Here is a 15,770-nt window from a genome sequence, read left to right as displayed (position 1 = left end):
AACAGCCGTGGCTTCAGTTTGCCAGATGGCAGCCAGAGCTGATGTTTCAAGAGTGAGCTGGCCGGGACATTGCATTCAAGGTTCGCACCTCACTGAGCACCAACAAGTGTCAACTCTCCCAGGGTGCATTTCCAATTCCCCTCCTCACCATCATCTCTGCTTTGCATCGCAGTTGCATAACTGTTCTTGCTATGTAAACACAAAAAAAATACAGCCCTTCTGTCTCCGGTGCCCACCCGTACCAGTGCGATAGCTTTGTGCTGCTTTGCAGCTTCCTTTCTATGTACTCTTTAACACACACAAAGCAGCAGCAGCAGTCGCAGCAATAAACCTCCAGGCCCAGAGTCAAAGTCTTTAAACAGAACAAGTCATTGACAACCTACACAGACACAAGAGTCAACTTCCTCAAATACTGGCCCTCCTTTGTGCTGCAGAGTCATGGCAGAGAGATGTGACAGCACATGAGTAATTGAGAAAGGATTAGATTTCTTTTCAGAGAGCAGTGACAACCTAAATGTCCTCCAACAAGTTTGTCCCGGGGTTTTGTAGTTCATTAATAGAATTAGTCTGTTGCTACAAAGCATTTGTCCGGCTCCGTGCAGGCGGGCTGATAGCGAGGCTGATCCCGAGGTCTGCAGCCAAAAGGACGAGGAGACGCAGTGCGTCCCAGGTAGAGGAGTTAATGACATAACCGCCCAAGTCGGACAGCAACTCTCACAGTAATCTGTAATCCCTGCTATTCTGAGCACCTCCTCATCCCGCACAATGCTCCCGTAATGGTAAAGATAAAACAGGATGTTCATTAATTAAGCCTAATGACGTGCAGCACAAACATGTGCAGCCCTCCAGGGAACACACCTTATCTGTATCCCTCTGAAACCTCCCGCCGTTCACCCCAAGAATCACTTTCTGACTTGTTTGTTTTCCGATTCCTCCCCAGACATTTGACCCGTGAAAAAAAGATTCCTCAATATTTGTGTGAAAGAGAAGGAATCTTTTTCACCACCGTGAGAGTGAAGACACCTGGTGTGAATCAGTTCATCCGATAACACACTCGAGCAACAAGCTCCACTTGAAACAAACAACACGGCCTTCCCAACCTTCATGGGTCACTACGTGTGTCTCCATTATAAACATGACTTTTACCTCACAGGATTATGAAAACATGCAGAATTTCATCCAGGATTACATCTAAACCACACCTGACATCTTTTTAACCAAGTAAGGGAAACAGAAGATGACTAATAATCTTACAGTTGGCACTTTCAATTCATCTTATTAATTGCAAAATAGTGTCAATACGTTAATAGTGTGAATGAGCTCAACATACGGTTGGAAAAATAAGCTTAAAAGTGATAAGAGCACATTTTTACGCTTTATGTCTTCATAAAAGTCTCAAAAGTGTAATTATTAGCTTTTTTTATTAGAATTTTTGAATATGGTTGCAGTTTAATTCTTGGTAAAGATGAATTAAGTACAGGGGGGGAAGCTACAAGCACAGGGGTCAATTTTGGTGAGCAATTTGGTGTAAATAATAACTGGAACTGACTTCAAACAGAAATGAAAAAGCAATTTAGTAGCAACAGTTTGGCTCACAGTTTTTTGGCAACAGTGGAAGTCTGGCACAGACACGGGCTGTATCAAGGTGTGGACGCACTGGGAATACTTATTGGAACAATCAGTTCACTGTTTGTTTTGGTTCCTTCATGATTGTTTTTCTGTTTAAACTGGCACATCAGATTTCGGTGGTTAGCACTTTAGCAGCACCAATGGTGCCGGGCCAGCTGGGATTTGAGGCCTTTTCTGCGTGATGTTTGCATGATTTCTCTGTGTATATATGGCTTTTCTTTGGATACTGCGCACGCGCTCCAAAAACATGCCTGTCGGTTAATTACTTCTGCCAAGGTGGCTTCAAAATCACCTGCGTTTATTTGGCTGTCTGTCTGTTAACAATGTATCTCAAAAACGAACGAGCTGATACGAGCTGAAAATTGTTACTCAGGTGCATTTTGATCAAAAAAGAACCCATTAAATTTTGGTGGTTAACCAGTTCAAAAATAATGGTTAGTTAGAAATTTTCATTTCAATTTAGTATATTGTTACGTGCTTAGCCTGTCACTTTAAATGATAAGTGCATTGTGGGAAATGGAGTCGGAGCATGTTTTGGTTTTGGGAAGGGTAGTTTGTTGTCGTCCTTTAGTGCAGGTGTGTGTAAAATGACTTGTGCGAGTCCAGTGTGAGCTAAAAGAGGAATAAACTGCCACAATTCTGCACCATCAGCGTTTTCCTTCCTCCCTCCATCCAACTCCTCATCAGAACCAGACAGACAGCTCTAGTTACCAGCAGACATGAGCCACAAGCTTCTCAACAACGGTTCGGATGATAACCTGGAAGAAGGTAACAATATAGTCTTATCTTGTGTTCTTTTAAATTATGAAGTATAATCATGGCATCACCAAACTAAATAAATGATTAAAGGCAGTTAATCTGAATGTGGAATACGAGTCATTTCCCTGTGTCCATGTCGACCCTTGGCTGAGGTCAGAAATCGCCGATTGCTCTTGTTATTTACTCTAAAAATGCCGGACAGTGTGAATATGAGGTTCTGTGACCGTCTGTCTCCGTGTTTGCTCCACGATGGACTGTTGACATGTCCAGGGTGTACATGTATCCTGCTTGATCAGGTTTGGGTTCAGTAGGAACTACATTGCATTTTTATGCTTCATTGGACCCAAAATTAAATATCTTGCCTCACTTGCAGATGACTGCATGTCTTGATCTGCTTTATGCAGAAAAATGTCACAAGGAACTGAAACCCAGTGAAGCGAAACCGGGTGAAAGGCAATGCGGATCCTTGACAGGTCATCAGTCCATTACGGGTTGAACAAAGAGACGTACATGCATCCACCACATCGATCATATAAACTTCTGCTCTGAAGCACCAGCGCTGACAAGTTCTCCTCCATTCTGACCAAAGTTATCGGTCACGTGTCAAATTCAACCATCAGAAAAATACTGAAGTAATGGAACCCCGAGGCCACATACAAACCAGTTCAAACCCATTTGGGCCCCGATAATTAGACATGTACTGGAATAACCCATAAATCCAGAGTTTTCTCCCAGTTTTAGTGCAAAAAAAGACAAATAAATTCTGGAGGAAACAATTTTAAAATGTCTTCGTCTCTGAAAACAATCTGCTTGCAAAATTTTTTCTCTTCACAGAAATTTGGGAAATAGTATGTTGTTTTTCAGAACAAGGCTGCAGCTTTGAGTGGGCATGTTTTTATAAACTCATCCTTTCCCTACTTGCCGTATGACTTTGATGCTAACGCTATTTTGCTACCAATTAGGTTTCACTGGAGCATCAATGATCGCTCCAGAATTTCTGCTATTCAAATCGTTGTGTTGTGTTATGACCTCGACTCCAGCAGTGGAACTCCCGGAGGAAAAACTAGCAACATCAGTTACTTTCATTGAGTAACAGTTAATGTTAATTTTTACACTTTGAAAGGTGATCTTGCAGACCGGTTTTGGCCACATGTTTGATTCTCCTGCTCAGCTTCAGCTTTGCATGTCTTCTCTACCTCCAGGATTTCAATGAACCAGTATCCAGTATCAAAGTGAGCTCACCTTTGGCAGTTGACTGTGGAGGCTTCATGGCAAGACAGTCCCCACACGTCTTCGATAGACAAGCTGGACGCCTTGTAGGCCTTCAGCGCCAGCGGCGAGAGCCAGTGCAGAGTCATGAACGAGAAGAGGCCAGCGTTATCGACTGGGTGCTGATACCTGGAATAGGAGGGAAGACGTTGGAAATGGGTGAGATGTTGGAAAGTACACACACACACACACACACACACACACACACACACACACACACACACACACACACACACACACACACACACACACACACACACACACACACACACACACACACACACACACACACACACACACACACACACACACACACACACACACACACACACACACACACACACACACACACGTTGCTGAGAAATAAGCGGCGCCTTTGCTCGTGGCGAGTCAATGCAAGGTGAATCATGACTGCAGTGTTTGGACAGCAATTTACACACTCTTCACAGATAGCTGACAGAACGGCGAAAAAAAAAAGGAAAAAAGTTTAGGGTTGGTTTATCAGTCACTAAATGTTCAAGCGTGGTGCTGTGTGTTGAAGCTGGATAAGGTCTCGTCCCTTATCATGGCCTCCTGCTGAGACCTGAACAGCCCACATCCTCATCAAGCCTTAAACACAACAAACGCACAGAGTCTTTGTGTATCTGGTATGTCAACAAACAGGCCTAAAACTGTCTTTTATGCCTGTATAAAGACATAAAAGTCTGTAAAGAGTAGCCCAATACACTTCAATACAGTTTTGCTTACTTGTGTGTTATCCTGAAGGGCTTCAAAAGCTGCAGGCTATGCCGGTAGCGGCCTCGTGTCTTGGGCCCTCTTTCCAGCGAAGCCTCTGCATCCTCTTCATCGAGCTCCGGTAGCGGTTGTGGGGAAGACAGTGGCAGGCCTTCAACCCGGCCTGCTGCTTCCAGGGCATCAGGGAACATGGCAGACCGTCTAGGGAACAGAGCGGTACAACTTTATAACAACACAAAAGCCTCAATATAGCAGGTTTCTTCTTTTTTTACATGTTCAGAACAAAAATTAATTCATTCATTCACTCATAGCACGCAACTGATAAAATGTATCTACCACACCATGAGAGGTGAACTAAAAATGCACCGTGACGTTGGGAATTTGGCTGCAAGGGAATATGTAAGCAAGGTCAATTTACCTAGTGTATGGCCTGTAAAAGAAGCAGACTCTGCTCTGGGTTTTCAGTCCTTCGAAGCAAGTTCAATTCTAGAAGTTAACTCGTTGATGACTGGCTTGACAGTGACGCTTATTCGTGTGCCTGCCTCTTTAAGAGGTGAGGCGCAAAGATTACTATGCTAGGCGGCCATTTATTTTTCTTCCACTGTTTTGTTTGGCATGTAACTAGTCTCACATCGGTGAGAGCATAGACACAAAAAAGTACGGCCCATTAAAACATGGGGGACATTTAATCTTTCTGAATAAACCGAAAAGCCTGTGAAATATTTCACATACAAAGTGGATGGGAGAAGCACCTTATGGAGACCAAAGCTTTGATTTTTTTTCCACTTATGTCACAGTTTTTGTTCAGACCGTTTTTTTGTTTTTTGCTGTTGAATTTTCTAGTCAAGGGTTATGAACATCTGGCTTTGTCAATCCAGATAACGGAGAGATATCCTGGGTATAATAATCCCGCTAGTACAGGCCTCTGGACTACAAAATAAAGAATTACTTTCATTGTTGAATTTTCCTTTTCCTGTCTTTACCTGGATTAGTTAATACTTTAATCTGCACATATTAGATTGTTTCAATATTTCGAGAGAAAAACTTTGGCCGTGACATTTAAAACTTAACTCTCGGTGGGGAAGAGGATGAATGACAGGCGGTAATCGGCTCGCTCTGTCTTCCTTTAACTCAGAGGACTCACACATGAGGCCGGTGTTTTGCTGAATCACCCTCTGAGACGCAGATAAACTTGAGCAATCACCTTGCTCATAGGTCGTGGCCCCTTCTCTGGCATACAACTAAAGTGCTTATCTATTTAAAGACGACCTGCGCGAAGCCCCAGGAGCAGACATCTGAGCTGCGAGTGTGTCCGTACACTGTCACTGATCCCTTCCATGGCAAAACTCTGTGACAAGGTCAGCCCGGTTCGGTGCAGGCCGCAGACAGTCGAGGGAATGCAGGCATTGGGATGGAGATTCAATACAAAAAACCGGGCAATAGCACAAGCAGAAATGGACAAAACAAGTTCTGTTAACCGAGTCACAGAGAATATAGAAATGTGAGCACACTCGGGGACTGAAAAAAAAAAAAAAAAAGCATGAAAAAGATGTTGTGTGCTTTCTCCTGCAGCCCTCACTGCTTATATCATGTGAAGTCTGTCATATGGCTGTGAACTCTGAGAGCTCTCTTTTAAGGAATGACTGCCAGTCATTCATGGCAGTCAAACAGTCTCTGCAGCCACGCATACCAGAATATCCTCAAAAGCGATAAATCAAACTTACTGCTCCATGCGATGGCAACATTACCTTTTGGGTTAATCCACACACGGTAAACAAAGCACATGGCAGGGCAATATTTGCTTTTTCCAACTGTTTGGCAGACTAATAACCATTTCCAGAAAAACAAGTTCCACATACTAACTGATAATGGGCAAAGACTTAAGGAAACCAAATAAAGAATGTAGAACAAGAATTGATAAGTACAGTCAAAGCATACATAAAATGACCCACGTTAGCAGAAATAGGTTGTCGTTCATACAATATCGGAAAAAAAAAGACTTGAATGCCTAAAGTTTCATTTATTTTCCTGCCCTGAACAAGAGTGAAGGATGTCAGTTTGCTAACATTTACAGGTGCAATTCAAAATGTTAGACTGCAGCAGAAAAACTGACAGTTTGGGCAGTTTATTTCGATACTCACAACTTACTAAATGCAATGATTCCAGAATTTTTTTTAATTGTGATACTAAATAAGGTCTCCAGTTAATTAAAACAAATGTGAAAAAAAAACTTCTGAAGAACAAAAAAATAAATACTTGTTTCAGTTTATGTGCAAAATCTGATTTAAATAAAATCGTTTTAGATGCACCTGCATATATTTCCTGCCTTTTCTCTTTGTTAGTCAACTCCCACATGAAAAACAAACACTACTGTTAGAAAAGTAAATTCAAAGCATGTCGAAAAAGCAGAACAAGCACTGACGTTACTTACGATCTAGACGTATGAAGCTGCTGGATCAACTGGAGGTTCTGAGGCGCTACCTGCTCGAGAACACCTGGTTTAAAATGCATCTAGAAAGTCTGATTGGTTGGAGCACAGTCATCTAAAACATGATAGGGTGGAGGAATGATGTAGGCTATTGTGACTTCCTGCCTCTGTATCCTGGTGCAGTTAATTAATTGTTATTTGTAATTGAAAGGCGTCCTGGTTGAAGTTTGCGTCACTCCAGCACTTACACTCACGTCGGCCTTGTTCGGGTCACCTCGGCCTTGTTCGGGTCACCTCGGCAGTGGTTCGGGTCTCTGGTGTGTTTATGATGAGGAAGAAAAGATGAAGATGGACATGACGTCTCTATCAAGCCTGAACCTGCTCCTGATGCGGCGGCGGCGCGTGGAGGGAGGACCGGACAGGAAACATGGCACACCGGACAGCTCACGTGTATACAGTACGTGCCGCTTCCTCCCCGCGTGTGTCTGCAGCTCTCCGGTCCGCCGTCACTCGGAGCCCCGACGGGGAGAGGAATTCCCGACGCCGCTCTGACGTCACGGTGGCTCCGCCAACCGGCACCGAAGCTGAGCCGTCACCTTGGCGACGGAGACGATAACAAGGAAGTGGACTCGCCGGGAGGGGGCGGGGATAGAGAGGAGCGGGGACACGATTGGCGATGACGTCAGTCCAGGTCGGGATGTGATTTGCTGCGATCGGCTCCGTCCAGCCTGCACTAATGAGCCTCGAGCCTGGATAAACACGTTACACTGCGCGTGGCATCGTCTCAAGTACACCACCGTCAAAGATTAAAAACTACCAAGCCGACATTTCTATAAAAGAGGCTTTCTGTTGATACATAGACAGTCTAGGTTCATATATGTTCTGATCTCGAGGTGATGATGTCATGTTGGACGTATCTCATTACATAACAAGTCAAATGAACTGTATTTATTTATGGTGAATCCATGAGTGGTGAGGAAAATACATCGAGATCTGGTCTGAGTTTTAGTGAAATGAAAGAGATGAACTCGCTCCACACTTTCTGAATAAGTTCTTGTGATGTCATTTTTTTAATAGAAGGCGTGAATTATAGCACTCAGACTTGCCACAAAGCAACTGTGTTTCTTTATACCATTCAGGCACGAGGCAACGCACAGTACTTTATAAGCAAATAAAGGAAAATATATTTTTCATAAGAAAAAGAATTGCAAAAAAACTAGAAAAGATAAAGTCAAAGCTTTACTGAGAAGACGGTAAAAACAAATATCTTAAATCTAGTCTTTAACCCTGATAAAAACAATACTGTTTTCATGCCTAATCCAAAAGAAGAGTCTCAGGTGTTCAGGAAGTTTGTTTGAAATGTCACATGCCTGAAATGAATAAAAAAAAAAAGTTTGTTCCACACGTGAAGAGTGTAGGAACTAAAAGCTGCTTTGCCTCGTTTCTTCTGACTCTGGGAACACTGAGTAAACCTCTTCATGAGGACGTCAGAGGTCTGGAGCTTTCATGTTCTATCTAAGTGGATCTTTGACACACAGGCAGCCGGTGCAGATTGAAGCTCAGGAGTACTGAGCTCCACCCTCTTTGTGTTGGTGAGAACTCTGGAAGAGCTGCAGTCCAACAGTATTTCTTTATTTTTTAATTGAGACTTGTAAATGCAACATTACAATAATGCAATCTACTGAAAATAAATGCACAAACAAATGTCTCTGAATCTCGTTTTGTCAAAAATTCTTTAACCCTTGCAACATTTTGTTAGACGGCAGTAAGATGATTTTATCATTGTCTTAATGTGGCGGTTGAATTTCCTCTGTATACCATGTCACTGCTCAGATGTGTAAATTCAATCATTGTAAGGTCCACAAAACTCCTCCTGACACGAAGGATGGCCTGACATTTCTACTATTAGCATTTATGTAAAATATGGCTATTCATTTAATTTTGTATTCTATGCATTATTTATTCAATCAATATCTAATGTTAAAATAAGTAGACCATACTGTGAATACAGAGTAATCACAACTGATGCCTGCTTCAAAATGTGGTTTAATTGACCTTCCTCATCCATTCACTTGTGAAAACAACAATTCGAGGATGTTTGGGAAAGTGGCTTGCCCTCTACAAAACATTACATTCTTTTTTAAAGTAGTTTATTTGGGCTCCTCTGGGGAAAAAACCCTTCTAATTTATTGTGTATCTAATCACAGGAGCAGCAGAGAGCTGCAGCACTGCAGCACTGCAGTGTGTCCACAGTTGCTGGAGGTCAAGGGTCATTCTCAGGGAATTTGTCAGCAGTAGGATTCAAACCTGGCAACCTTTGAACATGAGCTTTCCTCTCTGGGGCGGGCGGTTGGGGGCTGCCAGTTTCGCAGCTCTGCTTCATGTCAATGGTTATTCCAGCTGCTACACGTCAACAGCAGGAATCAAAGCAGCGAGTGAATCGTCAATCTATTGACTCGTCTACGAATATTGATTCTCTGAACATGCACCTCGTCGACGGAGTGTGTGGAGCAAGCTGACCTCAAAGGTCACCATCGTCCTCTGCTTTATTTATTGAGCTCATGCCAATGGTTGCAGAATAAGCAGAGACGTAGTCAGAACAAAACAATTTATCGCAAATGATGAAAAGTGTCATGAGGTCAACTTTGAGTCCAAAAGCAAGTTGTTGCCAGCAGACGGAGTCACAGACAGATTGGTATACAAATACTGATTGGTAATTTTATCATTCGGGCTAATGAAGCCTGAGGTTCTCAAACGTGTGTTTTGGTTTTACATCTTTTCAATATTTCCTCCTTTTAGTATGCACTGGAAATTAATATTCTTTTTCATTCTCACTTGTCGCGAGACAAAATAGGAAAGCAATTAATCAGAGGACAAAACCACAAGAAGGAAAGTAATTATTTGCAGATCCTGTGATCAACATCAGAGAACTTAGCTGGAAGTCTTTGAAGCAAACAGCGTTGCTTTGTTTTCTGTTTTCGTATCAGCTCAGTCATACACCAGCGTAACAGTCCGGGTAACTCCTTTCATTTTCACTGAACAAGTCAGAACAGAAAAGGAGAAGTCTTAATGATTGAGCCTTCAGATACCAGTGAAATCCTCACAGATTATTATTTTGAAACACGATGCATCAGAGTGTCACACTCATTTTACTTTGGAGACCAAACGCAGAGCAACTTGATCTCAGGTGTGCCAAACTTGGAAATAATAGCATTATATTATATCAATACCTAGAAGTTTAACTCTCTCGCTTTGTTTCAGTGCAACAAAGACTGAATTTGTCATTAAGAAGTTCACATTGGATGAACTATACTCTTACAACATATGACATATGAATAAAACACCTGCAATTTCAACAATTTAACCACTTGCAGATCACAGAGGATTGTTATTATGACATTTACATCCTCAAAGACATAAAATATTTGGCCACATGTAGTAGCTGGAATTCAAAAATACAGTTGTCTATTTCACATTATGATCAGAAAAACTTCAAATTCTAAAAATGATTGTTAATGGAAACACATTCCTACATCTGTGCATTAGTCCCCTGAACTGACTCACCACATAATACAAATCAAAGTAAAAAGAAAATAAGCTCTCCCCCTGTGTGCCCCCGGTGGTCAAATAAAAGTATTGCAGTGAATGTCATAAATTGTCACGGTTGGCATATTTCATCTTGCCGTCTGGATTAGACTCTCTGGTGAGTCATTTCCTCCCTGCGGGCCGCACATTTCACACCTTGATAAAAACAGAAAGGAACAATCACAGAGGTTTTCAGCAGGTCTTTGATGTTCTGGTAACATGTAATTATTGAGTTGTGCCGCTGGCGTTTTTAAAAACCAGTCTATCCGGCTGCGAGCGTTTCACCATCCACCTCTACACAGTGACAGTGTCCTCGTGTAAATAAGCTCTGGAGCGATGCTGGGGTTTGTTGGTTTTTCTGAGTGGACTTTTTATTTATTCAATATAAACAAATCACATGAAGATGTAACATAAAATCACACCTGTTTTAATTTCTAATCAACTTAATAGGAATCATATTCTCTATACTTCTTCATACAACTTATCAGTAAAGATAAAGATAAATCTAATGTTAGAATCACATGATGGGGGGTTCAGCGAGTTGATTGTGATTATTTTCTTTGCTATCAGGAGCAGGATGTTCAGTATGTACATAAGTACCTTCTCTGTCTATCAGGTCATTAGGTAATATCCCAGGTGTATACAAGGTTTGGTCAAGATGTGGCTCAATACCTATAATTCTTCTTATTTCACTTTTCATTGATTTTGAAAAGTTTTTTTGAAGTCTATCATCTTTGGGCAATCCCAGAATATATGAGTGAACTCACCCACCGTTCCACAATTCCTCCAACATAATTCTGATGTTCTACTATATTTTGAGGTCATAGATGGAGTATTAAAGTAACACCACTTCACTTTCCACTCAAACTCCCACCATGTTGGACTGTTCGTTAACTTGTGTCCAGATCTGAATGTTTCCTCCCAGTCATCATTCGTTATTATTACATTTGCTTTAAGTTCCCATCTTTCTTTAACATCCATATTATTATCATTGGATTCATATTGTAGTGCTTTATATATTTTAGAATCGAGTCCTTTTTTTGAGTCGTCCTCTGTAAATGACATGAACAATTCATCAACTTTGGTCGGTTCTTTGTTTCTTCTTTCCCATTCATCATGTTTCTGAAGGTAATGTTTCAACTATGAATATCTATAAAAATCATTATTTGGTCAATTAAATTCCTGTTTAAGTTGTTGAAGTAATTTTAAAGATTTAGTCTATATAGAATAGTCCATTGTTGGTCATTTCTCAAATCCTGCATCCATAGTGACGGTATAAAGTCTGAGTTTTTGGTATCTTTACTGACAGACCCTGATAAGTCTAATTTCTTTTGTATTGTTGACCATATTTTCATTGTTTCTATAATCAATTAGTTTCCAATTTGAAGCTTTTTTTTGCATTGACCTAGTAGTAAATGGTAGTGATTCCAATGGCACCGGAGCTCCGGCCCTTTGCTCCATTTCACCTCATATAGTCTCTTTATCTTTAGTCATCTAGAATATTAGAGCTCTAAGTTGGGCTGCCCAATAATAGTTCCTGATATAAATGTAGTCTTCCCTTGTATGGGCCATGATTTTGTCCAGCCTTTTAAAGGTGGAGTCAGGAAAAGAAACAACAGTCTAGACAAGATGTTCGTTCTGATGGTTTCCCCGCTCCCAATGAGAGACAAGGGTAAAACCCACCATCTATCTAGATCTTTAGTAAATCTATCTATCTATCATTTTTTTTTTATTATTATTTTTTTTTCTTCAATGAGAATTTCCCCTGTGGGTCAAATAAACCAAACAGCAGAAATTCATAATCCTCGGCTGAGCACAGCACTGGACATAAAGCCACCCAAAGCAACAACACAACTCGGCATCACTGCACCGGGTAAAAAGAAGTTTGCAAACTGAACACTGATTTTATTTTACTTCATGAAGTACTAAAGAGATCGAGCATCTATCTACAGTGAAAACCCGACTCCAGTTAGTTAGTTTACAATAACTTCCTGTTCCACAGCACTGAAGTCATACTCCTTTAAAAAGCTGTGTGATTCGTGGCGAACAAGGCCAATTATTATAAATGCTATGGCCCCCTGGATTGTAATTACAGCAACACTAAAGCAAAATCTCCTGCGTATTGGTGAAGAGCAGCGTGTGGAAGTTAAAGTTCATCCCTGACGGAACACAGTGAAACTGCTCCTCTAAATGAGGCGTTGACTTGTTTACATCATTAAAAAAGTTATTCCATTATAATATCTTGTGCTTTTTGTTTGTATGAAAGTTTAGAAGGATTCAAATCTTCAGGGTGCATCATACAAATATTGTATGGATTCATCAGCCAGGACATTATCTTTCTATCAGCGCCAGCATGAACTCCTGCTGCTCCTGCAGCTGCAGCATAAATGTTTGTTTGGTGGGATGACATGGGCCAGCCTGCACACTCCACATCCAGCAATTAGCCGCGGCTAATCAGGACCTTGTCGACAATTCCCCCGACACCGCACCTCCTCCACGGTTTGACCAACGACGGCCATGTCCTCCTTCGCTACCGTTCGTGAATCTTCCTCTTCTCGTCAGTCCTGCATCTTCACTTTTCCACTCGTCTTCGGCTCAGTCACACACGTATTCTGTCTCGTCTCTAGTGACCATCAATCCTCATCTTTCTGGTGCTGAGCTCCAACCAGACCAGGGGTCTGCCGCCTGTGGCTCTTTACTTCCTATGGATTGGCTTTCTGAAAATAAGATATAGAACCATTTTCATCCTTTTTTTTTATTTTTATGTGCATACCTGGCTTATAGTCAAAAAGACTCTTCTGGCTAAAATGGTTAAAAACGCTTAAACTGCTAAAAGTGCTCGAAACCAGAAACAAGTTTTAGAAGGTTAGAAGGAGTATTGGCTTAAAAAAAAGTTGCCAAAATTTTTGGAACGGTCAAGAACTGAGCAAACGCAGGTCAAACAGTTAAAATGGCTGAAATGACGAGAAAATTAAATCCAAATGGTTAAAACAACCAAACTGGAGGAATCAGTTTAAATCAGCTAAAATTGTTAAAATGGCAAAAAATGGTTACAAAAGGTAAATGAACTTTAAATTGTAGTCATGAAATGTCATGAATGTACGTTTAGCAAAACTAAATAATAACTTTATAAGCTGTGTGATCTTTTATGATTAAATATGTTTTGTGGCTCCGGAAGAATTTTATTTGGTGGAAAGTGACGAAAACGGCTCTTTTGGTGGGAAAAGATGCAGAGCTCTGACCGACACTAAGGAAAATCATGAGAATGATGATGATGATGATGATGATGATACGGTGCTGAAACCATGTCAATTAACTGACGCAATTTTTCCTTTTACCATTTTGACATCCCTCAATAATCAGCTTAAAAATCAGCTTTTAAAACCATGGCAGTCGTTGCCAAGAGGTTCAAGAAGCAGACTTTAGATCGCAGGTACGAGTCCCACAACGAACCACTGAGGATCCCTGAGTAGGACCTTTGACCCCAAACCCTTCCTCCAGTTCTGCGTGGCAGCCCACTGCTCCCCGTACGTGTAGTTAAGGGTGCAGAGAAAGAATTTCCCCAAAAGGGACAATAAATTCAACGTAAATTAAAATAAGTTAAGACACAAAAAACTGGTTAACCTTTGGATCCACAGTGCAGCTGAAACAGAAAGTGTTTAGTCTGCATCATATTGAGGTAATCCTAAAACTGCAGGGAATTTGATTCTAATCAGCAGAAGTTCAGTCTAAATGTTTAGTTGTTAACATCAGTCTCGCAGCGCGTAACACAACATCCACGGTGAACAAGAAAGCTTGATGGGTTTTCATTCGTCTCCAAATCCCCACCTGTCAACAACCTGCGCACTAATGAGGCCTCATTCAACCGCTGAAATCAATAAATATTAAATAGGCCAAACAAAATGAGAATGCGTGCCGCCCGGGACTGCCTTTTGTTCAAAGTGGTTTAATCCAAGTGAATTCATTGGATTTTGAGGTTTGATAAGCGAGACACAAGACTAATGAAGTTCCATCGTGTAGTCAGAGCGCTATGAAGAGTCTTGACAGCTTTTTGGCGCCGCGTCTATTTTTACAGCAGTTGTTCTCGGTTTAACTTCATGTAGTGATGCACTCCTGCAGGCGGCCTTCTCTGCACGGCTGGCTGACAGAAACGAGCAAGACGTGAAGAAAGGAGTGGGTATAGTCTCACCACACTGAGCTGGGAAATTTGCGATCGATGTCGTGACCCCGTATACCATCAGTCTGTGGCACTTTCTGTCTGACTGTATTACGTCATTTCATCATCATGATGTGGTTGTTGAAGGACTTTCCAAACATTTTGCAAAGTGGATTTAAGTTGTTGAAGATTTCTTCGTCTAAATCTGCAGACAGCTGATTTCATGCGACGTGCTCTCCGGCTCCTGACACGATCCTTTTTACTGCTATATTTGGGATTTTTCCATCGCCTTTACTCAGTGCTCACATAATATCATCTTACTGCGCCTCACCACACTGTGAACTTCGCCGGAGGCGAGAACATTTCCACTATTTATGGTCTACCGAGGCTCCTTTCCAGTATAAATTGGTTTCTCTGCCCATTTTATGTAATTGTTAAATATGGGTGCAAAACAGTTAGCGTAGAAAAGTAACCCCGCTGTATTACTATTATTATTAAAAAGCATTTTCAGGGGATATCTCATTGCTTCTGCATACTTTCACCTTAAACGCTCCTGCGGACAAATACAACGTTCTAGGTCTTTGAGGAAGATTGTTAAATCCCATTATTATTCATAAATCTGACAGAACCGCTCATTGTAATTACTTGGCATTTATTAGAATCTGGATTTCTGTACATAATGGTGATGTTGTAAAAGTGGGGAGCTTTTGTGTCGGGAAAATCGCAGCAGACCTCTCGCATGATTGCCAAGATGGAGACAATCGCATCAATCATGCTGGAAATCGTGTCTCCGAATGCATAACTCAACAATTGTGGTGAATTATTGTGTTGGAGAGGACTTACAAAAACTGAGTGAAAGACTTGGAACACAATCTGAAACAGACTCGTCTGGTGTTAGCGTGTGCCATCTGAACAGAAATCTCTGTTTGTCGGTGACTCATAACTCTTTCCCCAAATGAGTTGTCTTGTTTATTGAGTTTGGTGCCACGGCGTGCAGTTTAATTTCATTTTGAGTTGATTCTTTCTGCATTTGTTTATCTCGTCTTTGCGTAATGTAAATTGTTGTCGAGTCAATTCCAGCACTTTTTTTTTTCTTCCAAACCTTCAAAACGTAAACTGCTCTTGCACATTAAAAACAAATTATAGACGTTGGTAAACAGGTGGAGGCAGGAGATTGAACACCGACCTCCGAGTGGTACTGCAATAAAT

At 41.3% G+C, this 15,770-nt stretch overlaps 1 protein-coding gene across 5 annotated transcripts in view; it reads right to left on the bottom strand.

Moving 5' to 3' along the window:
• LOC308110686 (ATP-binding cassette sub-family C member 5) overlaps positions 1-7,307 on the bottom strand; it is a 29,864-nt gene extending 22,557 nt beyond the window's left edge. Inside the window, exons 1-4 of one of the 5 annotated variants that reach the window (XM_080465146.1) lie at positions 7,069-7,129; positions 6,824-6,873; positions 4,405-4,593; positions 3,631-3,786 (exon numbers count right to left, since the gene is read on the bottom strand). In XM_080465146.1, coding sequence (XP_080321272.1) covers positions 3,631-3,786; positions 4,405-4,583 — 335 coding nt within the window. In that variant the 5' untranslated portion in view covers positions 4,584-4,593; positions 6,824-6,873; positions 7,069-7,129. Of the gene's footprint in view, positions 1-3,630; positions 3,787-4,404; positions 4,594-4,810; positions 4,903-6,823; positions 6,965-7,068 lie in introns of those variants that run through there. The other 4 variants (XM_080465145.1, XM_080465148.1, XM_080465144.1 and 1 more) reach the window with 4 other exon arrangements.
• Between the last annotated feature and the right edge of the window lie 8,463 nt (positions 7,308-15,770).

The sequence above is a fragment of the Lipophrys pholis genome, assembly GCF_963383615.2.
Source record: "Lipophrys pholis genome assembly, chromosome: 6".
Taxonomy (NCBI): Eukaryota; Metazoa; Chordata; class Actinopteri; order Blenniiformes; family Blenniidae; genus Lipophrys; species Lipophrys pholis.
The sequence above is the reverse complement of the archived record's forward strand: the minus strand, read 5'-3'. Positions and strand labels throughout refer to the sequence as shown.